At 41.6% G+C, this 27,473-nt stretch overlaps 1 protein-coding gene across 6 annotated transcripts in view; it reads right to left on the bottom strand.

The window, feature by feature from the left end:
* Positions 1-27,473, bottom strand: part of DENND2B (DENN domain containing 2B) — a 191,218-nt gene that overhangs the window by 56,150 nt on the left and 107,595 nt on the right. For 5 of the 6 annotated variants that reach the window (XR_012043076.1, XM_072865267.1, XM_072865263.1 and 2 more), the window contains 3 exons: positions 20,795-22,012; positions 16,713-16,849; positions 2,383-2,531 (listed from right to left, as the gene is read on the bottom strand). Coding sequence is in view for 5 of the 6 variants with exons in the window: in XM_072865267.1 (XP_072721368.1) it covers positions 2,383-2,531; positions 16,713-16,849; positions 20,795-22,012 (1,504 nt within the window). In the remaining variant the exon portion in view is untranslated. The remainder of the gene's footprint in view (positions 1-2,382; positions 2,532-16,712; positions 16,850-20,794; positions 22,013-27,473) is intronic. The other variant, XM_072865268.1, reaches the window with a different exon arrangement.

Below are 27,473 nucleotides of genomic sequence, written 5' to 3'. Positions count from 1 at the left end.
TAGTGACAATCAAGAGCAATTACGTTGAAGTTGCTATTTTATCCTAGAGAAAGAAAGTAGAAAATCAAGCTTGCTGTATTTCCATGGTGTTAAGATGTTTTAAGATCTGCCAGTGTGCAAAGGCGTGGTTACAGCTTTGTCCTGCATTCCCAAAGAGTTCCCTTTAAAACACAAAACTGTTATCATTGCAGGGGGAAGGGAAAATCTCACTGACAGGATTAAGCACCAAGTAACAGCTATCTTTAAAAAACTGGGGCTGTTTTGGAGCAGCCTTTCCAGAAGCTCTGCCCAGCTCTCAGGAAGGTTAATTGGCAGGCTGGCAAGGCCGGCCTCCTCCCAAACACAAACAGTGTAAGAAGCTTAACCAGCATGTTTAGAACAAAGTACTATTATGTCAAGCAGCTGTCAGTTGGCATTTGCTAATATTCTATTAGCAGTATTATGAGCTATAAACCTGCAGTAATAAATGTCCCATTTGTTCTACCTGGAGGGCTTACGTATTACAGTGCCATACTATCTGGGATTAAGCATAGGTGTTTCTGTAGATGTGGATTTTGCATCACAAATACAAAGTCATCAATAAAACATTCTTTTTGTATCTGATGACTTCAAAACCTGAAAGTAACGAATGGGAAAAGAGAAGACACAGTGGGATTCAAAATGCCCACAAGCCAGTGTTTCTGAGGTCTCTGCTTACCACAGGTTAGTATGCCAGGAAAATCTGCAGCAGTCTATACTTTAATGAAAGGATTTCTTTTTGGAGATGATTGTTGAAAGCCTGCTGACCTTGTGATCTCTTCCATCTTGTTTATCATCATCCATGACTGAAAAGTCATGTTGCTAATCCAGCTACGTTGCTATGCTGGAAAAACTGAGTGATAAATAATTGCCAAAGCTGCCATTCTTCAGGAAATTGAGACTTTTCTATTTCTGGTCATTGGAGAATTACCCAGGCCCACAGCTGACCTGCTCTTAGTGTCTCTTCGCTTTATATATCACCACAATGACAGCGCAATTATGGCAGGACTGACTCCTGGCAGGAAAGTCCGGGCAGTATTTCAAAAAGAAGCTACCAGAATAAAGATAGCCCTGTTACAAAGATACCAGAGAGTACTTATTTACTGAGCAACTTTACAGAAGTCATTTTAATCTGTATATTCTTTGGTCACCTTGTATAAAACAGCAAACAGCAGACAGTATCTTACTATGGACCTATATGATTCCTACCCTAATGGTACACCCTGTTGGATCCTCTAGATTCTACACAATTTCTGTTAACACATAGACAGCCAAAAATAATTGTTATGCATAGTATGTCTCTCACTACAAGGTTATCTTCATGGCTGCAGTTTCTCTTTCTCCTTACTCTGCCTGATTTCTACTTCCCACTTGTTCCCTTCTCAGTAGCTTTGCTGAAAACACTCCTGTTTTATAAATGATGTGCTAGATGCATACTAAGAATCCTGGTGATACTGCTTTTATCTCTTGGATTCTGAAGCTCACATGCACACAAAATAAGCGAAAGAAAATGTATTCAGTTTTGTTCTAGGTCTCTTTACAAGACAAAAATGTAAATTGTTGTGACCTTTTGTTCAACTGCAAATTTTCTGTTGATTCTGTGCAAAACAAAGTTCCTTTAAAAGGCGTTCTGAATCTCAAAATTAAGTATGTGATGAAATATATATATTTCCTTATGAATACAATGATCCCATAAACAACAAAGCAACCTGGCATTTCATAGCATTCACAAAAAACAGACTGCTTTGGAAAATTCACCACAAAATGGAAAGTCTGCAGAGTTCCTGGTCTTTTCCTTGATACTGTAAACACAACTTATACAGCCTTGTTAAATGCAGACACTCAGGTTTTTCTGATTATTTTATTATTCATTTATTTATGGGGGGCATACTTGGACTTATCCATTTTACAATAAATATGCCACACTACGTACTACACGTGAGCGAAGTCACAATAGGCCTCATGTAACAATACATGGTCAAGATTAAGCAGCTGACTTTTTCCCTCTTGTTTCTACTAAAAGCCCAGCAGCAAATACGGAGGCAATTCACAAAGAGGTGCAGCCATATAAATAATTTAGGGCCAGGTTCAGCTCACAAACAACCAGTAGAAGGATTCTGCTTAAACTCATCAGGCTGTAGCCAGCACAAAGAGCCATCAGCTTCTGCAGTGCAGCGCTGAGAAGCTGAGCTACAGCTGACGAGAGCATTCCCAGCAATGATTTATGCATTTGATCGCACTCTTTTTCCAGACACCCTCTGTCATTCAGTATGGCTGCTCTTCCTCCTATGCCATGATTGATTTTCTTGCAAAAGTTTTAAATAAGCTTCGAGCACAGAAAGACCGGCGCCGTCACACTGTTACCTGGGGAGGTGATGTGTATTTCCTGTCCTGCGGTGTCCACATCCTGTGCAAAGAATCTAGGGAATTCTCGGAGAGCTGATGGGATTTTCGGCCTGCGTGACGGCCTTTCAGCTCCACATCCTCATATGGATTTTCCTTGGGTGACTCGCCTTCACGTTTTTGGTTTGGGTTTTGTTGTTTTTTTTTTTTTTTTAAGAAAAGAAAAACAGACAGGAATGTAAAGTTAAAAAAAGATAAAAATCATGTGAACCAAGTGAAAGGCTTTTAGAAAAGCTCCTCGGCTTTCAGCATGACTCATCCCTCTAGCTGCAGCTGGAAGTATTTGGAAGAGAACTTGGCTATGAGGTCGATAAGTTTCTTTGGGGTTTTTTTATGGCTTTTTTTTTTTTTAATAAAATGCAAAGATTTCACAAGACGTGCTTCTGAGCATCCACAGCTGTGGAAAATTTATTGATATATAAAAGCTAAGGCACATAACTACTTTAAAGTGTATCAGTAGATTTTATAAATCTATAGCAGCCACTCACAGGGAGAAATGAATAGCAATAAATAACTTTTCTCTACATACCACCCTTACACACAATAAGACAACTTTTATTTGATGCTACCTTCACTTTTCTCTTCCTCTGAGAGAAGGCAAAGAAAGAATAAACACTTCAGCTTAGCAGTGCCAAGAGAGAAGATTGGAAAATGTAAAAGACGAGGGAAGAATTTCTGCCCTGACCATACTGCATCCTCAAAGTGTTCTTTAAAACGCATCGTGCCTTCTAATTAAGCAGCTATTCATTTCAATTTATGTAAAATTAATATCTCCAGACAGAAACTCATCCTGCCAGTAATATATAAAGGCTTGAACAGTTAATCACTAAATATGACATAAATGAAAGATACACCAAAAAGCAGGCTTCAATCTTTGAATTTTTAGCATTTGAAAGCCAGAACCAAAATTTATAGTTCAGATTTAAGTGAGATCCAGTACCCTTCAGCAGCCTAAGGACCAGTGGAATAACCCACTGTCTTCTCAAAACTTCTGAACTCAGTAAACCTCTCACTGAACTAAGCAGCATGAAGATGAATGAGTGCCATCAGTAAAATGAACATTTTGTATCCATTTCTTCAAACAGTTCACAATCAGCAACTGGTTTAGAACTTCAGGTTTTTCAAACACAGGGTCCTTCCAGTTTTCCAACCATCTTACACAGAAAATCATCCCCAAAAAAGTGATCTACTCACATTCAAGACTTGACTTTGCAGAAACTTGAAATATGCAGGAAGTTCAAAGTTTTTGAACCAACTTGATTTTGGTTTTATACCTAAAGATTACTCTAAACCTCATGGGTTTAGTACAATATATATTGCAATACAAGCTATTAAAATATAAGAAATTCAGATTTTACTACCTATTGTAACAATTAAGAATTGAAAACAGAAAGCTATAGCATGGTTTATTTTTCACACTGTTACAGAAAATAGTCACCGCTTTTACAGAGTTGAGGCATAGGTATTTTCAATGAGAGCAAGGCCTGGATTAATACCCAGTTCGTTTGACTATCAGCTTTTTTGTTCTACACCGAATATTACATTTCCTCATGATACAAAAGAAAACAAAAGTAGTTTGTGCTTTCTACTTTATTGTTAAGCCTGGAAGTGTGAGACTGCTTGATTCATCAATTATAGCAATAAGAGCTTTTGCTTAGCAAGTTCACATATTCACAATACAAGTAAAAATACAGTTTTGCTTTGGTAGTGCATCATACTAAGATTTCTAGTCAAATACAAGCACAAGAGTGAATGTTTTAGCTTTGTTTTAATTAGAAGCCTGAATAACTGCTGCTCTTGAAGAATGTTTGAATTGGCAGTCACAGCTTATTATTTCATCCAGAGGGAATCTGATTCTAGAGGCTGCACTATCATCATAGTCAATCCGCACACCACATGGAAAGAACACCTTCAGGTGCGTGGGGTACTTAGAAGAAAGACTTTCTGATTAATGCAATGAACAGGATAAATCTTAAGGAACAAATACTCCTACAAAAATTTAAAGCTACAAATGTTCTGGGAGGACTATGGAATTGATTGATTCCTTCTGCAAGAAGAAAAATAAATAGATATTGCACACTAATTCTGTTCCTTGTAAATTCTAGAGCTTTAGATATGATAATCATAACAACAATAAATGGTCAACTTTGCAAAATGCTGTTGGTTAGTCACAGCTAATTGGACTGTACTAGCATAATAAAATTTCTGGTAAGCCCAAGGCAAGTATAGGTCAAGCAAGCATTTTAGAGTGGATTAACAGATTTCAAAATACCCAGCTACATTAGACAGTGCTTATATATTTGCTTCCTTGTGAAAACAAATGTTATTACATTAGTCTGCATAGTATCCAAACTCTTGAGAAAAAACAAGCCCAACAGTTGAAAAGAAACCTTTTTAAAAATGTAAAGCATTTAACAGTTTTCGGGTGATTCTCTTTCCAAGACACAATGTAAAACAGAATTGCTTGAACCCAGTTAAACTCAACATTGCTAATGTTGACCTAAAATATTAAGTATAGAAACAGGCCCAGAGAAGTCTTGGATGAGAGGAGAGGGAGGAGCAAGGAACCATGAGCAGAGGCTGCTTTTCTGACTCAGATTCTCTACCAAAAGAAAGCTCAGGCCAAATTCCTCTTCAGTGTAATGTGGAGGTCAGTGGAGACACCACAGGGATTTTAACCCTTTCCATAGAGCTGTGAGAGTTTCTTCAGATGACTGGCTTGCTGTTCAAGAACACTTGTTTCTTTTATTTTTCTCATTTGCTTAAAAATCAAATTATTTCAGGGGTTTGCTTGCTGTTCAAGAACACTTGTTTCTTTTATTTTTCTCATTTGCTTAAAAATCAAATTATTTCAGGGGTTTTTTTTCCATTTTGAAATGATGCCTTGAGACCAAATATGCCTCACCTATCCTTTTTTTTTTAAAAGAATAAACTTCCCCACCAAATCTCTGATAATGCAATAGTCTCAGCCACCTGAAACAACCTGGTTTTCCTGATTTGGCATTTGAGCCCAGTATTTGGTTCAGCCAGTGAACTAAAAGAGATAATTTATTTGTCTAGGTCTTCAGTAATTTTCAAACTTTAGACAACCACCATATTTTAGTATATATGCTCTCCCTGGCGGATGAGACCAAAAGACCAGATGTGCAAAAAGAGCACTAGGCAGCCCAGACAGACTGCTTTCTGGGTGCCAAGAGTAGGAAGGACAAGTGTCAAGAAACTCAAGATGGCAAGCAAGCTAAAAAGATGTGTGAGGGTACCCCAAACTGCCTTAGAGCAGCATTTAACCCTATCACTCTGCACTGTGACTCCCTTCCATGGGAGAAAGACCTGGGAACCGATGGCCACCACCAGATGTAGGTCCCACACTGGAGGGAGGCTCTGGGGAAGGGCTGCAGTGGTGGCTGCTACTGTTGCTGCAGCACAAAAATGAGGAAAGCTTCCATATAGCTGGGCTGGCTCAGGTTTGTAGCTTTGATCTCTGCATTTTTCCTGAACACCATCGCTTCTCCAGTCTCAAGACCCAGGCGAGGAATGTTCACAATCTGCAAGCTGCAGTGCTTTTGCATTCATTTGGATTTGCTGCAAAAGGAAAACACATTTACAATGAAAGAGCAAGGAAACATCCTTGCTCCTTCCATATGGCTGTCTCTATTGGAAGCCAAAAGGAGAAACATTATGCAGTATAGGGGCCAGGCTTCTCTTAATGAGCCTGATCCAACTGCTACACAAGACAACAGCAGACTATCACTGACTTCAAAGGAAGCTGAATCAGACCCCCAGAATGCATATGGTCACATGAAATAGCAAGCCTTTGGCAAAGACTGTCTCTAGTCACCACCCCTGCTTCTAGATGAGTTCCCTTTATAAGCATTTTTTTTTCAAGTTTCCCCATCTCTTGAATTCTACGTACCGAACTGCTGAGTTAACACGGGACATTTATCTACACGACATTTATCTTCAGAAGATCTCACAGGCAATTTAATGATTGGTCCACAGGGGAAAGAAAGAAAAAAAAAAAGATAAAATAACCAGTGATCTTTAGAAAAAAGTCCTGAGGAATGCAGTGCCTTAAGCTTAAGCATCGATGAGTTTCCTCCAGCAGTTGCAATTCCTCATTCCATGATGCTCTGCAAGTCAGCCCCACTGAGTCCTGAGGCAGCACACAATGTTCCTCTGCTCAGCCTCTCACACGTGGCAAATGGGAAGCAGAGGCAGACGCAGCAAGCCTGTCTCACACTGAGAAAGGAGTGAAAAGTAAGGCTGAGGCGAAAAAAAAATTGCAGGCAGACACTTCTCTATAAATGGCAGAAAGCAGGGAAATGCATCATTTCTTTCTAGATGGGAGAAATAATTATCAGAGGAATGAAGTGATTCACTGGCTGCTGATTATAACTCCTGCCTTTTGCACTGCCAGGAAGCAAGAAGAATCGAACAGCAGGTATACAGTAAGGGAAAGGGCTCATCAACTTGTGTTAACTTGGGTGCCTAAATTAGGAGCCAATGCTCACAGAGGAGATACGGTCTCCAGAGGGTGATGCTGAATGCCCAAGCTAAGAGCCTACCGCCTTCTTTGCTGGCTACATAGAAAGCCCAGGCCCCTGAGCTGTACAGCTGAGTTAGGCAGAGTTAGCACCTCACAAATGGCAAAGTGTATATTTCCTGCATACTACAGCATGTGCACAAAATATAGAGCAATTAATGTATTTTACATTATAATGAACTGGGAGATGAAGCTTCAGCTGCCATCGCAGGAGAGACTTGGGAAAAAGCAGCATGTACCTCCACAGGCAAGGAGCTGGAAATAGTGGCAATAAATAGTGGCAGGAAAAGAGGCCTGGATAAGCACAATGAGGACTGAATAACAGACAAGTAGAAGTACCCAAGTAAGCAGTCTGTAAGAACTTCCAAGTAAGCAGTCTGTAAGAACTTCCAAGTAAGCAGTCTGTAAGAACTTCTGACACTTGTGGCACCTATCCCCTGAACTTTTTGCAGTGTTTCTGTAACAACATACACAAGGTGCAACATCAACTCCTTTCCACACATAATCCTCCTGATGGCACCTACAAATTCTTGAACTACCTTTTTGCCCTCTGCCCATGACCTCTGTTCCATTGTAGATATAGCCCAATTCATCCACCTCACGCACATTTGGTGCACACAAGCCCTTGCAGAAGATTAAGATAAAATACAGCTGGGCAAGGAAGAAGCAAGCTGAGAAGGGTGGTTGGGGAATTCTGCTTTTGCTGCCATTGAAGGGGAAGCAATGGGAATGAGCCTCTGAGTGCAAGCACTGCATGAGGGAACAGCACAGAATTCATGCGCTGTGCAGACTTGCAGCTCCCCAGCATCTCCCAACATCACTTAAGTCCAAAGAACTGTTCAATGGTGAGAATCCAGGTGTGTTCTGCATATGCATTACTCACGTTATTCATAAAATTACACAAACTCAGATTCACACCGCCAGTGCTGGAGGAAAACTCAGCCACTGGGATGTTTACGAGCATGTTCAGATCAAACGGGTGAAAACCACAAAATCTCCACACTCTCATAAAGTATCTGAGTTTAGATCTTTAGTGCATAGATGAGCTCTTTCAACATCAGAGAAGCTGCAACTGTGCATCTCAGATAAGGAATTTACCCCAGGAATCTGTAGAAAGAGGAACTATTTCAATATCAAATTACAGCTAAAACAAATTATAGCTGCTTTGACAAGCTATTGCTGAACAGTGCTAAGTTACAGACTGTTACTTCCTTATAATTGTACCACCCAGTGTATCAGCTCAGTACCATGTTCTCAGAAAAATAGTAGAGCATCTGCAACATGCAGAGTGACAAGTCTAAAATGCGATCGGCCTTTTGACTCCTGGTCCATGGAGTTTGTAGGCAACAGCCTGTGCTTTCTAAACTTTTCCAGTTTTGCTTTGCCTTGCAATAAGCAGAAGAAACACTGCAGATACTTTCAGCTCCCTGCCATCTCTGCAGGGACTGCAAGAGCTTAGATTTGTAATCATAATGAAGCATTAGATGGAGAAGAATAAGCATGGCTGATAAATGAATAAGAAATTTCACGCCCCAAAATCATCCATTTAACATTCAGTCCAAAATCATGTGCATGAAAACATCTGATGAGCAACTGTTAGCGCAGTACAGCATCAGCATGCCTAAAGTGCTTGCACTTCACAGAAGTTTAACCCTGCTGACTTCAACACAGTCTCTGTGAATTTAAACTAGGATTTGGGAGAGCAATTGCATGGTCATTTTACTCTCTGTTTTACTAACCTGCAGCATTGACTAGAAAACCAGGCGATAAAGCTGATAGACACTGTCAGAAGAAGCTGTAGTGGATGGTATAGCTGTGAGACAGACTCCACAGAGAAAAATGGGGATCTAAATAAAGCATGACATGATTATTAAAAATAACTGAAATCTATGTATCCCAATGTAGCAACAAAGCAGCAGGCTGATCACCAATAGGATCAGACAGCTGGAGTATTTGGCCTTTCTTTGACAAGCCCATATGGATACTGTTTGATTTAATGTGCTCTGGCTGCCATTACCCTACACTGTCTATTATTAAAATTGCCACTATTACACTTTCCAAAAACTCACATGCTTTTTAGATTGTGAGAGGCAGACTGGGGGCGTGGAAGAAGACAGGAACATATGTTTCCCTGATCACTGCCTGCACCATCATTTTGTATCAATCCTAGCTCTGTCTTTGACTAACAACTATCCAGAGACCTCCTGGTAAGGGTCTGACCAAAAACCCAAAATGTTTTCAGATAAGCAACTAGCACAGCACTGCTGGCAGAGGTGCAATCTCTCCAAGTTTGCTTCAGCTTCACAGCAGCCCAGCAATTCCAGTTTCTCGCAGATTTGTACAACCCTTTTGATGTGAGATGATAATATGGCAGACAATAATGTGATATGAAAGCACAACAGGTGATAATGTGGCATGCGATGATGGGATTTTACTGGAAAGATCAGCTCGCTGTCTTTCTAACCTTTTTCCACATTTACTGGAAGAACTTTGCAAATGTTCTAATTTGAAAGCAATGTCAAGCTGGAACATCTTCCAACTGGACCTCAGTCATCATTTCTGCAGCTCTTGGCACGCACAGTGGAGGATTCAGTAAAACAGCTAAATCATCCCATTTGTTACATGACACGCACTATGTCCAATTTACATCAGAATTCAAAACAACTAATTGGTTTAGGAGAGACGAGGTCCCTTACTAGGAGAGATAAAGGGAGTGACATGCTGTTCTGGACTCCACGGGGAAGGTTAAGCCACCGACATTCCTTGCACACTCAGGATCTTGCCTGTAGGTCCACACCTGCCTATTTCAACTGCTCAGGCACCCACCCAGGATAGGCTGCCCTGACACTCCACTTAGTAATGCTGGTTTGAGACATATTGCTCCAGCTCCTCTCTTATGATTTCTGATGTATTGGGAAATAGCTGGGCGACCCAGATTCATCTGTTCTCATCTCTCTGGAAAAGACTGTACTTGCCCAAGGACAACAACCACCTGGCCCTCACTAATTTCAAGGTGAGATGGCTACACCAGAAGAAGGACATTTTGCTCCCTGAGTGATTACCTGAAACCTGTATACAAGACCTATGTGGATATGATTTTACTCCAGGAATAAAAAGAAAGAACTTTTCTAGGCCTGGTACCAATCTGACTGGTTTAGGGCTTTATAACGATTTATGTTTCACTTAACCCTCTGACTGTGAAGAAGGCCATGCAAACCCAGAGCTAGTTGTCCTGTTACAGTGCAGAAGTAAACAATAAGCTGATTCTCCCCAAACTGAAGTGAGATACTCAACCTGACAGAGGAAAACAGCTATACAACTGTGTATAACTACACTGTTTCACTTTTCAGTCACCTTGGGTGTCAATTGTAACAAGGTTCACTTATATACCTCCAGAAGCACAGTGATTAAGTTGCTATCACTAGTCTAACTCCTCTTAAGGTGCAAAAAATATTTGTCAAGAGAAGTATCCAGGTATTGAAAGGGCTCAAAATCTCCTAAACGTGACACTGAACAGGTCCAGAGAGCAGAAAGGTGCATAACAAAGCCTCCCCAGGAGGGGCAGCTGCCCCTGGGACCACGGATTGCAGGACGCTCCCAACAGGAGCCCACCAGCAAGTTCCCATTCAGAAATTCATCCTGGTTTTAGAGATCCCACAGCAATGTTTCTGGGGCATTGCTTTACTTTCTAGATTGCTTCAGCTCTAGCTGTCAAAGCAGACACAGTAGCTGTCAGCAACTGCTTCTCAACTTCTTAACTATCACCTTTTATTTAAAGACAATCTGAAACAACCTGACTCTGCTGACAGAGCTTCACAGACTCCAGAAGAGCACTCTGACTGGCTCCGTCAATTACTTCTCAACAAACATAAATACAACCAGAGATGGGCCTGAACCCAAGTTCTGCCTCTGAACATTTATTTCTGAGCTGGGAAGAAGTCTGTAACCCCATCAAATATGTGTGACTGACTCTAGTCTCCTCAATGGACCACAGAGAAACTGTGATGTGGAGATAGGGAGAAATGAGGAGAAGACAGAACTGAGTTCCAAGGCAAGCTGGCCTCTACCACCATGGACAATACCCCAAGGCCTGTGCTCTTTTAGAACCAGAACTCAACTGCTGAATCCCAGCTTTAAAACAAAAACATTTCAGATTTAACTTTGCATAATAACTGTGGCATTGCCTGGAGGAAAGATTTTTTCACAGGAATTCGTGCCAGGTGCCTGAACCATACACTTTTGACTATCCTTCTCTTGCCCAGGTTATCTGTCCCTCTGTAACAGCTAATCCATCTGCTCAGGTTCACATTCCAGCTGCTGGAGTGTCCTTGAGAAGAGCATTTCCTCAGCCAGTGGGTATTTGATGGACTCCATCTTCCACAGTATATCCTAAAATGTCAGTTGAAAAAATACCTGCATTTAATGAACAAAGGAGCCCCATGCTGCTGACTACATCAACTGCAAGGTTAAAGGAGAGATGCGTGGCCTACTGATCTACACAGCACTGGGACCTGCCACCAAGCAGGTCTAACAAGTTTTGGCACTGATACCTATCATGCCTTTGGCATGCCACCTAACTTCTGGCATAGACCAGGCCTGGCTATACATAACTGGCATATGCTGGTGTCCCCAGACTTTGTGTTCCTAGGGACTCTGCTGCCAGTGAAACACCAAAACTTCCCCAGGGCAGTAGCAGACACTTATGTTCCTCCTCACAGGAATCTGATGGAGAGGAATAAACTAAAAGATCAATTTCAGCCCTGGAGCAATTGTGGCAGATCTATGCACTGGGAAAAGGCCAAGCAGGAAGCCTGTCAACCAACGCAGAGGAAGGGCTAATATCACAACAAACTGCTGGGCACACGCCAATGCATGTGGCCAAGCTGGACAGAGCATGGGTTTGTCCACTGCAACCCAGCATGGTGACCACTCAAAAGAGCTCCAGCCACAAAGTCAAGCTAGTCTTGTCCCAAAGAAAAGTACAGCCTAATCCCAGCTGGGGACTCTAAAATAAATTAATTCATTAGTATTGTCTTTCATGTTAGTTAACAGAGTTCTAAGAATGCTTTGGACCATTGCAATTTAGTGAGCAGGTACCAGTCTTGCATGTGAACCACTCAGACAGGACGGGAACTTACTGGGGTGAGACCTCTCTGCAGTAATATATGTGGCTGAAATAAACCCATTCTTATACAAACTTATTGCAGCAGTAAGAGACTACACCCGTTAGAAGATGAATAATCTGATACTCATACACCTGGGCTATGTGCCGAACAGTCCACCTATGACTTCAAAAACAGCAGAGAAGCAAGAAACCCTGTTAGTCACAGATCTTCAGGGAGGAAAAGCATTTTAATCACTTTCAGTCTTCTTGGGGAAAAAAATGTTTTAAATGTTGGCCAGGCAGCTATAAGAGCAAATGGCTCTTGCTTGGACAGGGCAAATGGATTTGTGCGACATTAAAGTAAACATTCTCAATCTACAACGCAACACACACAGCCCAGCTGAGCAATGTGTCTACTACACATCTATGTAGTATCCTCTTAGAGGAAAGCTCCACCTGTTCTACTGTGTCCAGCACTCTGAGGAGTTACAAACAGAGTACAAAGGCTTGCCTTGTCAAAGATTTCTTCCGCTTTATTTAATTTCTGAATTGTGAGTGCAATTTCTCTTACAAACACAAACTATAATTTGCATGGTTTTACTAGATTTTCTCAAGTTAAACTTAATATTATGCCCTTAACCTTGCCTTCACTTTACTCATTCAACTCTTTTTGGTGATGATAACAAGTACTTTCTTCTAGATGTCAGGTGAAAAATGCCTCAGAGACACCAGACCTTAAATAACAATATTCAAATATCTCAACTGCATTTAAGGGAACAGACTGGAAAACTGAAACCGTATGGTACATATGACAGGAAATACTGTTGTCCACAAACACAGTAGAAGCAACTCTCTCAGACATCTCTTAATACTACGATAGTTTCTTGAATTCGCACAAAGCCAAGCATGGTTTCCCCAACTGGATTCATAAAGCCACATCAATTTAGGTCTGATTAAAGACTCATTCAAAACCACAAGAAGCAAAACAATGTTAAGATTACTATGGCTGCCACATTCCTGTGAGTGCTAGTACAGAAGATGAATGAAGTCCACATGGTTCCTTGCACATGGAATACAGCTCTAATTAATATTAGGAATGTGTACCCCTTTATACAACTGCTTCTTGATTAATGCAGAATGGATCATTATGTTCCAATCCAATACCTGTCTTGAACTTAACATGCAGATATTTCATCTATTAAAGCATAGAAAAATATTACAAAATTAAACAAAGCATCTGGTTCATGATGTCACTGGATTTCAAAGCGCAATCATTTTTTGTTTTAATGTACCTTAAAACGTGGGGTTTTGTTGTTGTTTTTTTTTAAGTCAGCTCTCAAAATAACAGAAACTAGCCATAACAGTTCATCATTGTCCTGGTCATTAAAGAAGGAAACAGTGTAAGGGCACCAGGAGAAAGACAAAGGTTTAGTGTGCATATGCATCACATGAGGAGGTCATGTAGTAACCAAAATAACAATTACTCTAGTCCTAGCACTTAAGTGCTTAGAAGCTGTATTTTGATCATTGCGCTAGTCTGAGTGAGAGCACTCAGTACCCTACACAGTATCTTGTAGATATGTAACATTAAATATGCTTTTTAGAAGATACCCTCTGATAGATAATTCACAATTTATCCACAGCTCTCCTCTGCTTTCCAATGAGGGAGAGACATCCTGCTGAAGGGCACCAGGCTGGGGGACGTGGTGACAGACAGGAGAGCTGGGCTTCTGTCCCAGGGGACCTCAGCAAACTGAAGGAATGGCTTGACAGGAACTTCGGGAAGTTTAGGAAGACAAATACAGTCCCACGCATATGTCAGAATAACCCTGCGACAGTACATGCTGGGGCAAGGAAGGCCAACCACACCTTGGCCTGCATTAGCAAGAGTGTGGCCAGCAAGTCACGGGAAGTGGTAATTCCTCTCTATTTGGCCCTTGCAAGGCCACATCTGGAGTATTCGCAGTACCAGAGAGACTTCAACAGACTGGAGATAGTCTAGAGCAAGGCTACTAAGATGGTTGGGGGCTAAAGCGTACAACACAAATGAGAAAAGGCTGAGAGAACTGGAACTGGTTAGCCTAGAGAAGTCTGGGGAGGAACCCAACTGCTGTCTTCCACTACCTAGAAGGGGTTATGGAAAAGGCAGAGCCAGATGCTTCTCGGAGGTGCACAGTGAAAGGATGAAAGACAACGGTCACAAATAGCAACAAGGAGAATTCTGACTGGATAGAAAGAAAAATTTCTTCACAGTGATATCAAGAAAAAATTCTTCACAGTGGAGGTTAAGCAGTGGAGCAAGCTGCACAGAGATGCAGTGGAACCACCCTCCTAAGATATTTTGAAAACTCAGCCAGACGTAGCCCTGAGCAACATGATCTAGCTTTGAAATTAGCCCTGCTTTGAGCAGAGGTTGGACCAGCTGACTCCAGAATCCCTTCCAACCTGATTTTTTTTTATGATTACATCTCACAGTAGAGTGCTTAGAGCATTGCTCAAGATTCACAGCCTTTTTTTCTTGTGTTTTAACACTTACTTGCATTAAAAGTTTTAATTCGGTAGGGGGAACATGACACACTTTATTAAGTTTTAATTTGGGTGGGACAACACTTTATTAAGTTTATTACTACAGTGACAATGTTTTAACTACCTACAAGCTTTTAGGGAGGCAGGAGATTCAACCAGGTATAGACAAAAAACCCACCACCACCTCTAGGACAATTGTTTGCAAAGAAAACCCAAAGCAGCAGTGACAGAATCCTTTATAGCTGTGAAGCAGATGTAAATCTATAAAATAAACTCACTCTTACAGACACCTGGTTTGCATGAGTACAAAAGTGCTACTTAGAGACTGGGGTCTAGCACTCCTGTATAAATTATGCAGATGTGATACACAAAACTACGATAGTTTCTTTAAAGCCAGAGATCAAACTACTTCGGTTTGTCTTTAATCATGCTTGACAGTTTATAAGAATTATATTGATTTGGTATTCCCCCCGCACTGCCTGTATTGAATGAAGTGCTTTGGAAACAGGTTGTTAAAAAGCAGTACAAAACAATGAAGTTCTGTGTTTGTCCACAGATCTGAAATTTTGCATTCTCTTCCCACTGCCCTGCCAAAATTCCCAGATTATAATCTGCAGGGAGCTGGTTTATAGTTCCCTTGAGTTGGAAGAGCCTATTATGTTTTACTGAACCCAAGATTTCTTCTAATTTGAAGAAAGCTTCTTACCAGTCCTGCACATTTTATTTTGATATTTAACAAACCAAAGCAAAGAAAAGAAGCATTACCACCTAACACCTGGCAGCACATTGACAGGTCCTGAGCAAAGATGAGCGCTGTAATTAATGCACAATATATTTTCAAGTGTGAATTGCACGGTAGTCTGGCAGTTCATGGAGAAGGTTGATGATCATATAAGGACGCTCTCCACAGAAAAAAACGTTTTAGTATCTATGTAAGCTCTCATTTTTATTAACAGACACTGAACAGCAGCATTTTTTTGTGTTCTGAAAGCATTTGTTTGAATGGCATAGAGGGAGTGTACAGCTGCAAATGGAAAGAGTAAATTCCTGTTTTCACTGAGGCTGACAAGCCAAAGACAGAATTTGGGTATAAGGGCAAAGAGCCCCAAGCTGCAGTTTGTGGCCACTGTTCCTTGCTGTATCAACTGATATGACCAAGAATAGTTTTGTTCTACCATTTTTGTTTGCCCTTCAAACATTTGTAAGCAGTATTAGAGTGCCTCTGGTCCTCCTCTTTACTAGACTAAACAAGCCCAGCCTGTCAGTGTCTCTTCAGAGGACAAGTGCACTAGGGCCCCTGACTATCTTGGTAGCCCTCCAGTTTTCAGTAGATAAAGATTCATTGTCCAAAGTCAAATGAAGTACCCTTTGTATCTGTTGTAATAATACAACACTGAAAGAGTTAAAAACAATGCAGATATTCATCACTGGTGTGGAAAATCTGTGCTCTGAAGGGCTGCCCAATTTTCGGTAATTATAACAACTTTTTTGATGTTAAAAGAATGTATGCATAGGCCATACACATTTCCTTCTAAGACCAAAAGAAACATGTTTTTCTTGTGAAGCTTAATCTAAACAGTATTTTTGTTGCACATTCCTGATGGTTGTATAGCTAAAGGAAATTAATTTTTCTTTAACCAGCAACTGGGACTTAGGGGAGACCAGGAATGGTGCTACAAACAACTGCTTTGGGGCAGTCCACACAGGTGTCCTGAAAAGCTCAGGCTGACCACACAAGGCCTGTGAGGTTAATCTTGCTATTGGATAGTTCTGTAAACGCTATCTTGAGTTCAGTTCTTTACATTCTTACACCACTCAAGGCTTCAAGCCAAAGCCTTGATAAAAAGAATGATTTGGTTCTTGAAAAGCATGGCAAAAAGCTGACCAAACAGTCTGTTTCCAATACCACCTGATGAAGTCTGAAGGAATCAAGACCTCCTGCATGCAGACTGAGAGTTATGTTTGCACTGATGCATCAAACCCGTTTACCCTCCATTTAATCTCTCTTTACTGACAGCACTGAACTTTCTTGCACAGGACATGTGTTCAACAGTACACGGTCTGACCACAACTGCTCAACATCCCGCTGTGAGCCCAGGTACTGCAGCAGGTTCTTACCTACAATGTCTTCATAGGCATTTTCTTCTAAAGTGCTCTTGGATCCAAATTTATGCTGGCTCTCAGTCCCATTTTCAGTTGGGGAGGGAGGGTACAGGGATTGCAGACTTGATGCATCCTCAAACTCAAAGGATTTTCTAAAGTTTAAAACAATAAGTAATTAGTAACTAGAATGCAAAATGACTCAAACACTTAGCTGAGCATTTGTTTGTTAAGAAATATATATAAAATGACCAACCAAAAAAATCACACATCATGCTTTAAGGACTAACTTTTAAAGGACCTCAAGTCCTGTACTCAGAGCTGTCTTTAGTATAGCAATCTGTGACACTTTTATGAGGTTGGAAGTATAGTTATCCCCATTATGCGGACAGGGAGAAAATACCAAGAAAGTATGTGATATTTTTCAAAGGTTACAAGAGTAAGTTAGTAGCACAGTCCTCAGACTAGAAATTGCTTTGCTTTTGCCAGGAGCCCCAGAAACGTGTGCTCGTCTCTCCCCAAGAAAAAGACATTTCTCTGGAAAGCATTCCTCCACCAGTTGCTCTGGGAGACATAGCTCTTAGTTTGAAAACACTCACATGTCTTGAACCTCCAGATATGTTCCCACATAAAGGTCAGTATACGAATGCCAAAGGCAGACTCGTGTGAAAGTCAGCCATTTCCCTGCGTCAAGCACTGGCAGCAAAGGACAAAGCGTGGAGGAAGTTAAGGCTCTCTGGGGTAGATGAGCAGCCCAGGCTGATGGCTGAGGGCCTGAAGGTTTGGGCTTTCTGGCAGGAAGGTGAAGGACAGCTGGGTCAGATGAACCCATACAACTTGTCTCCCACTCAGGTACTCAAAGGAGAGGCGATTCACCACCTCTCACCCACACCTGTCCCCGTGCTACCGAGCAGCTCTGGGTAAAGAGGAGCCCAAGCCCTCCCCATTCTCCAGTTTGCCCAGCACTTTTCTCTGAGGCAACATCTACGCTGAAGATGGGAAGTGCATGGTTTGCATTGCCAGCTGTACAGGGGCTAGCATTCATTTGACTGATTTAGTAGTGAGGATGAAATGGTGTGAAAAATGGGCTCAGGTCAGAGTGTAAATCCCAGAGTGCTGTAAGGCTTGCAGAGACTGTGCTGATGGCCATACTTCACTCATTGATACTCAAACTAGATGAACAGTAAATCATCCTGCCATCAACCCTCTTTCCTCTTTTCCCCAGCTGGAGTGAAACATATGTTGACAGCATATCCATATGGCAGTGGCAGAGTCTCACAAGACATACTTCAGCCTGTTAATTGGCTCAAGAGTATCCCTACAGGCAATACAGTGACTATCGTGCAGACACTGCATTTGACAAGATCATTTCCTATTTGTCTGCTGGAGCAGACTTATGGGTCTGGGGCAGGCTTAGGAGCACCCTCTCTGTTCTTTCCCTAATCTTAAGAATATCCAGGTCCGAGTTATGCACATCAGGATCGTAGCAGAAACAAGTCTTGTGTTTCAGATCCAGACATCTGCTCCTCCATACCTACTGGCAGTTATAAAAGATGCTTAGGCACTGAAGACACACCTGTGTATGAAATGAGACTTTCTAAAGTAGTTAAATATCCAACTCTTATAGAATTCAAGGCAACGCTATGGTGCAGTGACACTGCATAGGACCATGGAAATGGTTTTGTGGACCAGCACTCAGCTGTGGTCCATCTGACCCAAGCCTATCCTGTGCCACTCCTCTCCTGTGCCGTTTCTGTGCCAGAAGATCTCCAACTGCTAGGGAACATCCAGCTCACATCAATCTGAAGTGTAGAAGCTACCATGGGCACCAGGTCCTCTGAATACAGACTGGCTGTATGCTAGCAGGCAAATATGAGATACTTCCTCCATTTTACTATAATGTTGAATTAGCCACCACAAAGAAAACCAGTGTTTTTGACCAAAATATTAGAAGGATAAATATCCACCATCCATTCTCATGACATTCCAGTAAGTGCAAGCCACACGTATGTTCAATCTGAAACACACAGTTACAAGCTGTAGACATAAAGAATTATGTCTGTTCTCAAAAAGAGAACAATTTAGGGACTGATATTTCAGTAATATTAACAAAATACTGCCATTCTTAGATGACTTGTATGGTCTCAAGCTCTTTGTAAATGTTGGAATTCTCCTTACTGTAACTAAAGGAAGGACAGCAGCAAAGACAATAAAGATTTTATAAAGGATTTCCACCCAGCCTTGTAGTCAGCCAGCAAACCTGCGATGTTCGGACGTTGATTTAAACTTACTTAGATCATCATTAATCAGAGGTAAATCCAGAGAAATCACTGAACTACAGTAGGGTAAAGCTGTTACAAGCAAATGGAAACCCACCCTGTACAATGTCAAACTGATTTGCAAGAATCATCAGGTACACGTAACAACACTGTAAATCTTACAACTTATAACTCCACTAATCACAACTTAAATTGATAAATATTGCTTTTGTTTTGGGGTCGTACCTACTAGCCCCACCCAGGACTGAGGCTCCATTGCTGAACCATGCTGTTGTCTAACTCCACTATGACAGGGGACTGAACCTGCAGAACAGTAGGTGCAAGCATGAATTGTACCTCTTCTTGAAAGAAGTTTCAAAACTTCATCTCACAAACTCATTGTAACAAAATACTGTGGTTCTCAGATGACTTGTATGGTCTCAAATTCAGGGTAAGTGTGTACTTGGAGACTGACTTTGATCACTTGGCTGCAGGTCACACGGTGATTCTGTGCAAGAATAATCTCCTGTTATGCATTCCTCTGCACCACCCACCACACAGACCATTTTACCACTTGCCCCTTAATTTTCCAATAAAGGCTATCATTTATAGCAGAACATTTAAAAATTATTGTTTGTCTTCTGTACATTGGAAATGCTGTGCTGAACAAAATGAGGTCAGCTTTATTTCACAAATTCTTGTTAGAATCTATATTTACTTCCTCTAACTGCAATTATTGCCAGAACTCAAAGGTAAGCACTGCTAATCAGAGCTTGGCTCTGATTAGAACACATCTCCCCTCCCCCGCCTTTCTCAGAGAAACAACAGACATCAGCAGAGCTGTTTGATCCACTTCAGAAGCAGGTGTCTCTTGAAAGTAAAGAACAGAATCTGAAGGCTCCTCTTCTCCTTTTCCTGCTTCAGCGTACTTCAGGTCAGGTTGTGCTGACATAAACTTTTAATTAATTGAGCCAACATCAAGCACCAGATACTGAATTGATAGTGTGCATTTGAGATGCTGTTTAGCAGTTACTTGCAGAGGTCACCTCTAAATACCAAGAGTGTGTATCATACACATGCACAGATAGGTGAACTTGTTAAAAATGCCGTACTTTGAACGCTTAACAACAACTATGCCTACAATTTTCTAAGCGGTGAGCAGAATAAGTTGTACCATTTCCAAAAAGTCAAGGGGAATTATGTAATTAAAATGCCAAGCTCCACAGACTGCTGAGGATATGTAGCCATATACTCCGCTCATCATTAACTCAGGAACGATATAAAGGTCTTCCTGCACTAAAACATATTTGTCTCAGCATTAACCCTCTACAGCTATTAATAGTAACTTAGGACATTTCTAAGCACTGAGTTACATAAAATCATCAACAATGCATAAAACTGACACAACTGCTGTGGTAACAAGCTTTGGAAACACAAACCCTCTGCAGGTATGTTTTGCAGTGAAGAGGCAGACAGGACTGACAGATCAGCTATGGTCCTGCTAAAAGAGGATAATGAAATTATGCTCCTTTAAAAATCTCAAGTAAGGGCTTATGTGCCAAAATGAGCAACATAACCTTTAGCACACGTGACCTAGAGCCTTTTCCAGGGATCAAGGAATGCAGGTTGGAGAACTCCAAAACTGTAGCCATGTAAAGGCATTGTACCAGTACATCCCATCAGTGCAGTCCAGAGTTAAAAATACTTGTCTTGCACACAATTCCTAGCATTTCTCAGGTCAAAAGCATTGCATTAGAGGGAAAATTTAAATATTGTTACTAAAAAAATACAGCACATTTATTTATTTGAAGATCGAGCACAAGATATTTCCTTGAATTTTACCTATTCTGGGATTTTCTGTGAAAGCGCGACTCTTTCTTCTGTCTTCTGGTCACAGGGGGTGCAGGGGTAGACGGGAGGGGAGGAGGAGCAGCAGGTGTAGGAGATGGAGGTAGGCCATTGCTTGGTTTACTTTTATGGTTTTTGTCTGCTTCATATTCAAAGGTGCGTTTGGGCTTGGGGACAGGATTCACTGCGGTGTTAGCTGGGCTTTCGAAGAGCAGTTTAGGGCCAGCAGAGTTTGCAGTAACCCCCTGTTTTGTCTTACTGCTTTTCTCAGCCTCAGTAGATGTTTCTGGTTCACTCCCCAAAATAACACTCCCTCCTTTGCTATCACTTAGGGTTTCATTCAGTCCCTCCACAGTACTCAGAGCCACAGACTTTTTCCTCCCTTTGTCAACACTGTAACAGCTACTTGGTAACTGGGGGAGGCCTCTGCCGGGCTGCTCTTTCAGTGCCTGCTCAATCTTCTGTATTCTGTTGAGCACAGCAGAGGACTCTTTCCTCACGTGGCCCTTGAGGAAAGCAGCAGAAGGAGGCTCGCTCCTGCCTGGTCTCTTTTCGAACCGATGGCAGGATTCCCTGTCCAGCAGTTCCTCCTCCTCCGTTTCCGGGTAAGAGCACTCAGAAAATGTTCGGCTCATTCTTCTGAGCCCTTTGAAATCGAACGTCTTCTCACTGCAGGGAGAGGTCAGCACACTGGGGCAGCTCTCACTGCCCGACCTCTCCCCAGCATCCCTCTTGTCCACACATGCACTCATCCTGGGGGATGGCTCCCGGCGGCACTCCCATTCTGTGATCTTCTGCCTGATGTCCAGTGCCTGGGAGCGGACGCTCGCCCGGCTGAGGGAGAGGTTTCTCAAGTTGGTGGCAGTGCCCAAGGACAGAGTGCTCCGGGCGAGCGGATGGCTCCCTATTGCTTCCCCATCTTGAGCCTCCTTTGGACTCTCCTTTTGGTCCTCAGCCTTGAACACGGACAGCCTTTTATCCAAAGCGCCCACACTGATGGCTTTGAGAGGGTGGCTCGGGGAGTCAGTGTCTGATGGGCTTGTGGAGGTGCTTCGCAGTGTAGATGTGCGGCTGCTCCAGTCCTTGAGGCGCAGTCTGGAGTTGGAGACTTTGGTGAGGCGAGTAGAGCGGCAAGAGTCCTCACTATCGCTGAGGGGGTAGGCTGGGCTTCTTCGCGGGGACAAAAGAGGTGGTGGAGAGACTGACTGACACCTAGAAGCAGAAAGAAATAAAAAATAAAGTCCTTGGGGAAACTAGAGTTATTTGCCAAATTTATTGCGGCTGCAGGTAAAGCAGAGGATGTCTGCACACTGCAAAACTACCCCAAAGCATCACTACGACACTAAATACCATTGAGCCACAGAGTTGGGGGCAGGGTGTGGCAGCAATTAACTGATATCAGTGATGAGCTGATGATCAGAGCATTCAGCAGGTCCAAAGCCAGTTTTCTCACCTCTATTTGACCCCCAGCTTTTCCAAGTTTCCTGAGTTTAAAGACAGCTGAGATTCTTACAGCAAACCATTGCCTTGAGTGTGTCTACCACCTCCAGCAGAATAGCTCCCTGGCCTCCCAGATTAAGGATTCCCTCTGGAGGAAAAGGGGATTGTCAGGGAGAAGATTCCCACTGCAACAAAAATGGGAAAGACTGACTAACAAGGAGCACAGTTTACTCACTGGTTACAGTGAGCAAACCAATTTAAAAAGCTGTCAGTTTTTAATTCGTAACACCTGAAGCAAAGTACCTCTGTGGCCAGCCGCTGCAATATTTTAGCCACAGCATTTCAAATCCCCAATGTATACAGTAAACTAAATAAAACAGCAAAAGGAAGACTTGCTTTGTCTTTGGTCTGATGTTGTGGCCAACAGATTAAATTCTCCTTATCAAAGAGAACAGAAGTAATTTCTTATCGAAAGAATATTACAGACTGAAAAAACATATTAATATGCCCACAGTATATGCTGAAGAATATAAACTATACAGAAAGGCCTCAGTGTTACCCTGGAAAAAACCCTCAGAACAAATTTTTGCCATGGTTTGCAAAATCAGCCATTGTCACTGGGGTTTTGTACGTTGTTGCAAAGACTTTTAAGAACAAAAAGACAAAAGGAAATCAAACAACACATTAAACAGCTGGCTTATCACTGATGAGCCAGCAATAAGAAAATTAAGCCAAAATCATGTCAAAAAAAGGGGGTTTACTGCTCTGCGACAATACATACATACAAATCATAGCAGAAATAACGACTCCTTTGACATTTTGCCCTAGCAACCTTTCCATTCCAAACAGTATGGAAAGAAGAGGAAAGATCCAAAAGTAATGCCTTGCATATGCAAGTTCCTGTTCTACGAAGACTGTGGACAACAAGTTGGGGTTTTTATAAACCAACCTGTACACTTAAAAGCAAATGGAAGAACTATTTGACCAAAAGAAATCATGGGAACAAATGTCTCCGCTATAGCAAAAGGAGAAAAGATTCAGAAGATCCCTGCTGCTATACAGTTTTCTCCCTAACAGCCAGCCAATACCTACAGGCACAGTTGCCAAGTTCTGTGCATTAATACAAAAGTCCAGAGCACTGAGGCAATTTCTGAAAAATTTACTTTGACACAGGAGATATTTGCTTCTCCTTCAAACACATCCCCAAACCAAATTATTAGATTTCATCCCGGTTTCCTACAGTGGATACTTTGCAAGCAAAGCTCAGAAGTATCACAAAAGAGGAAAGTTCTGGTCAGAAAAGGACAATGATCAAATTATCACAAAAGGGAACTTATATCTTTTTCAGAGTCCTGTGATAACCAAGCCTTTCTGGCACAGAAGTTGCACTGCTTGGTGACTTCTGTTTCTTCATTGTTTTGAAAAATAAACGTGCCCATAGGAAAAGAGAGATCTCATGCCAAAGACAATGGCAAATACTCCACTACCAACTGCTTAAATCTTCCTCATTTCAGGACAGAAAGGATCCATGTCAGAATATACTCTTTTCATCCTAGAAGTTAAATTTCCTGCTATTCTATACAGCTTCAGACAGGTGTCTTAAGAGATCTCAGAAGATCAAAAGCAGGTGACAGGTGATAAGTGGTTTTGGCTGGTTGTTGCAGCATAGAGTTTGTAGTGAATTACCTAGAATCACCTTGGCCTGCATACCTTTACAGTGCCTGAAGATGCAACCTAAATCAGCCTCCTCAGAGTTGGTGGCGTGCCCTGATTCTTCATTATTCCTGTCTGTCTCATCTTGATCTCTTCAGTTTAATGCCATAAAGTCAAACTATTGTATTATTCTTAACACTCCTTTAGCTTAGACTTGAGATCCTGTTCTCCTAATTCCTGTATGTCATGCAGGCCTGCTCCAGAGCTGCACTGACATTTCTCTCAATGAAAGGGGAATCACCTGGTGGAAGTGTGTATTTTACATATAAAGACTACAACCTCCACTGCAGCCTTTGAAGCTGCATGTTGGCTAAATCCACTGTCAGGATTCAGCTAGGGCATAGGGACAGACTGCGCAAAGAGGTCATGCAGAATGCTTTAGCATGTTAAAACTTATTTATTAGATTCTAAATGATAATCTGTATCAACAACAGCGAGAATAAAATGCAAAATGACTGGACTAACACCAGTAATGGAACAACAGAGGTGAAAGACGTGCTGACAATCCTCTCTCTGCCTTTGACTCACTATATAGAAAACACTGCAGGCATAGTCCCTCATCTCCTTACACTCTAAGGAATATCTTTTCAGTTGTTTCCATTGCCAGGAAAAGGTTTGTTGACTCATCAGGAGAGGAGGAAAAGGGGAAAAGCATGATTTGCATAACCTGCAGAAGTTGCAAAACATTTACTTCTCAGAGATATGAGCCATTCTTTTAAATCCCAGGTCCCTGGTAAGGTAACTGCACTTAAGGCTCGATTTTGAAACCCCTGAATTCAGTTACAAAACACCCACTCACTTCCACTGTGCAAGACTGGGGCTACACAGCAACAGGCCCTCTGGAGGTGTATGCTGTTAAGTACTTGGGATACCACAGTTAAGAAAAAGATTCTGGTTTACATTGCATTATAATGTAAATTTAAGTAATCCAGATAGAAGCTATAGGACTAATTCAACAAGAAAGAGAAACAAAGCTTTGTCCATATTGCTTCAGGCATACATTCTCTAGAGGACCGTGGCAAGTAACAGAATGAAAAAAAAAAAAAGTCCAAAAGCTGATCAGTGGATAATAAAATGGTCCTTCCCCAAGAAACCTACTTCCATTAGAAGAATGTTCTCTTGAAGGCACAATAGTTCCACAGACTTTAAAACTAGTATTACTGGACAGAGACAAATAATTAAATAACTTGCAATCTTCCATACAAAGGTTTTAAAGCAAGAAGTTTTTATTGACGTTTTCTACATACACAATGATACATGCAGCACCTTACAAAGCATATCATTACATACACCTTCAAGATATTATGTATAAACAGCATAAATAAAAATTATGGAATCAAGTTTAGATTTCTTAACAAGTTCACTTGAACAGCACCTTCCTTTTGGGCAATGACATTTCTTTGAGAATATCAGCATTTCACAGATCACATTGGAATAATTTGCTCCGATTCCGTATCTGATAAGGGTATATTCTTCCAACACGCAGCCTTTAGGTGAGCAGCTCTCAAACCAGTGGCAAGTCAGCACTGAATTGCAGTCTCAAAGGCAAATTGCCTGCCAAGGAGCCCACAGTGTCTTGTAAACAGGTCACAGACCTTGAAACTACCTTTCTGGTGGGACTCGTTGCTGCACAGTGAAGGGAGTAGACAGAGGTGGTTTCCGGCCCTCTAGACCATGCTTAGCTTTGCTGCTGTGAGTTGTTCCCTGAGAAATCAGCAGAATTACCCGCAGTAGGAGAAAACTGATAATCTCATTGACGTTCTGTAGGATTTTGAACTCTAGATACAACTTTTTAAATTCTGATTCAGTCTCTTCTCTCCAGTTTCTCTTTTCCTCACCCAAACATAGAAAAAACTTTTAATTTACAGAAACTGTAATTCTCCAGGCCTGCTCTCAAATAAATATATGGTTTCCATGGATCAATGTATGTATTCGTATCATTTTCTCTGATAGAGGCTAGTATCAACAGGCATCTCCTTTCACTAGTACCAACGAACACCCATGGATAACAGTGGAGCTGTATCTCATCTGCACCAAGAAGAGAACAGAATCACTTGCCACATTGCTTTGAGATAATTTGCACTATATGCATCACAAAGCACAAGATGCAAAAACTGAATTCCTGCCCTCTTTGTGAGGCCTCTAGCAAAGCGGACATGTACTAAAAATCTATGGTGATGGAGAAGGGCTGGTTCTTGGTGCCATAAATGCCTGAGCCCTCACCCAATATCTGACCCCAAAGTCAGAAAGTCTCTGATTTTGGACAGGACACCAATCTTTTCCTACCTGCAAATTATGGGTGCTAACACAGCTGTGTGTAGAAGAGGGAGAATTTAATTCTTAGAGACGACTCTGAAAGCGAGCAATACAAAATCAGTACCAAAAGCAGTGAGCCTGGCCTTTTGATCCAGCTGATACACAGCTCCTGCCTGCTTCCATTGCCAAACATTAACTCCAGAAAAGAGGAGAAATGAATGGCAGACAGAGTGCAGACAACTCCCACAGCTTCATGAGATAGTTTTCAACAAGAGGAGGCAGCCAGAATGGTGGCCAAAGAGCTGCCTTTATATGTCTTTTGGAAGTCAGAGTGCAGTGGATAATAAGAATGTGTGTTTACTGAGGAGTTCGCATCCAAGATCCACATGCTTTTTATAAACACTAGTAACAATATTAAGTTGCATTTCAGACCCGGTATTAAAGGTGACTGGAGGGGGGTTAAGTGACTTGTCTTGAAAGAGTTACAGGACTCCTAACTCCCTCTGCCCTGCTCTGACTCCTGAGCTAAGCAGCTCAGACTCCACAGCACTGTTTTAGCTCTCCTGAAGTGTCAGGAGTGACTCCACAGATCATCCTGGGCTGAGGAAAGATGAGTTGGCAGAAGCTGCTCAGCGATCTTTCAGCTTTGCAAATCCTGTCTGCCCTGCTTAAACCAACACTTACAGAATAATAAGACAGTTTTTGGCTCTCTGATCCAGGGAATTTCCCACTTCAACATGCTCATGCTTGGGAGCCCATTTACTGAAAAAAGAGGAAGAAACGTGTTGACAAAAAGGTACTGGGTCTTTCCAGGCTCCTGTTGATGAGATCCCGTAATTTCACAGTAACACTGATGTTTGGTGAGATCATGCAAAGTCACACGGCGCTGTTTTTATTCCTCAAGATTTTCTCTCCCTTTTGCTAGGAAAATACTGCTTTCTTAGTATTTTATTTAGGTTTTCTGCTTATCCCTGATTTTTCTCAGGGCATTGTGCCATTTCATCAGGACAACCTAACCAATGATAATAAAATCAGAATCAGCTATGACCATAAGCATGTTAGTTTCCGTATTGAGCAGATTTGGCCTGCCACACAAGACTAGAGACTTCTTGTTGCTCTAGCCAACATTTAAAGAGGTCTGAAACAAAGGCAATGCAAATTTCTCCTTGCAAGAACAGCAAAACTGATTTTTTTAAAAAAACCCATAATTTTATCAGTAATTGAGTATACAGAATGTTTCTCAAGAAAGATGTGAAGAAACACA

Source organism: Ciconia boyciana, chromosome 6, assembly GCF_034638445.1.
Source record: "Ciconia boyciana chromosome 6, ASM3463844v1, whole genome shotgun sequence".
Classification (NCBI taxonomy): domain Eukaryota; kingdom Metazoa; phylum Chordata; class Aves; order Ciconiiformes; family Ciconiidae; genus Ciconia; species Ciconia boyciana.
Note: the sequence above shows the minus strand (reverse complement) of the source record. Positions and strands in the feature narration are given on the sequence as shown.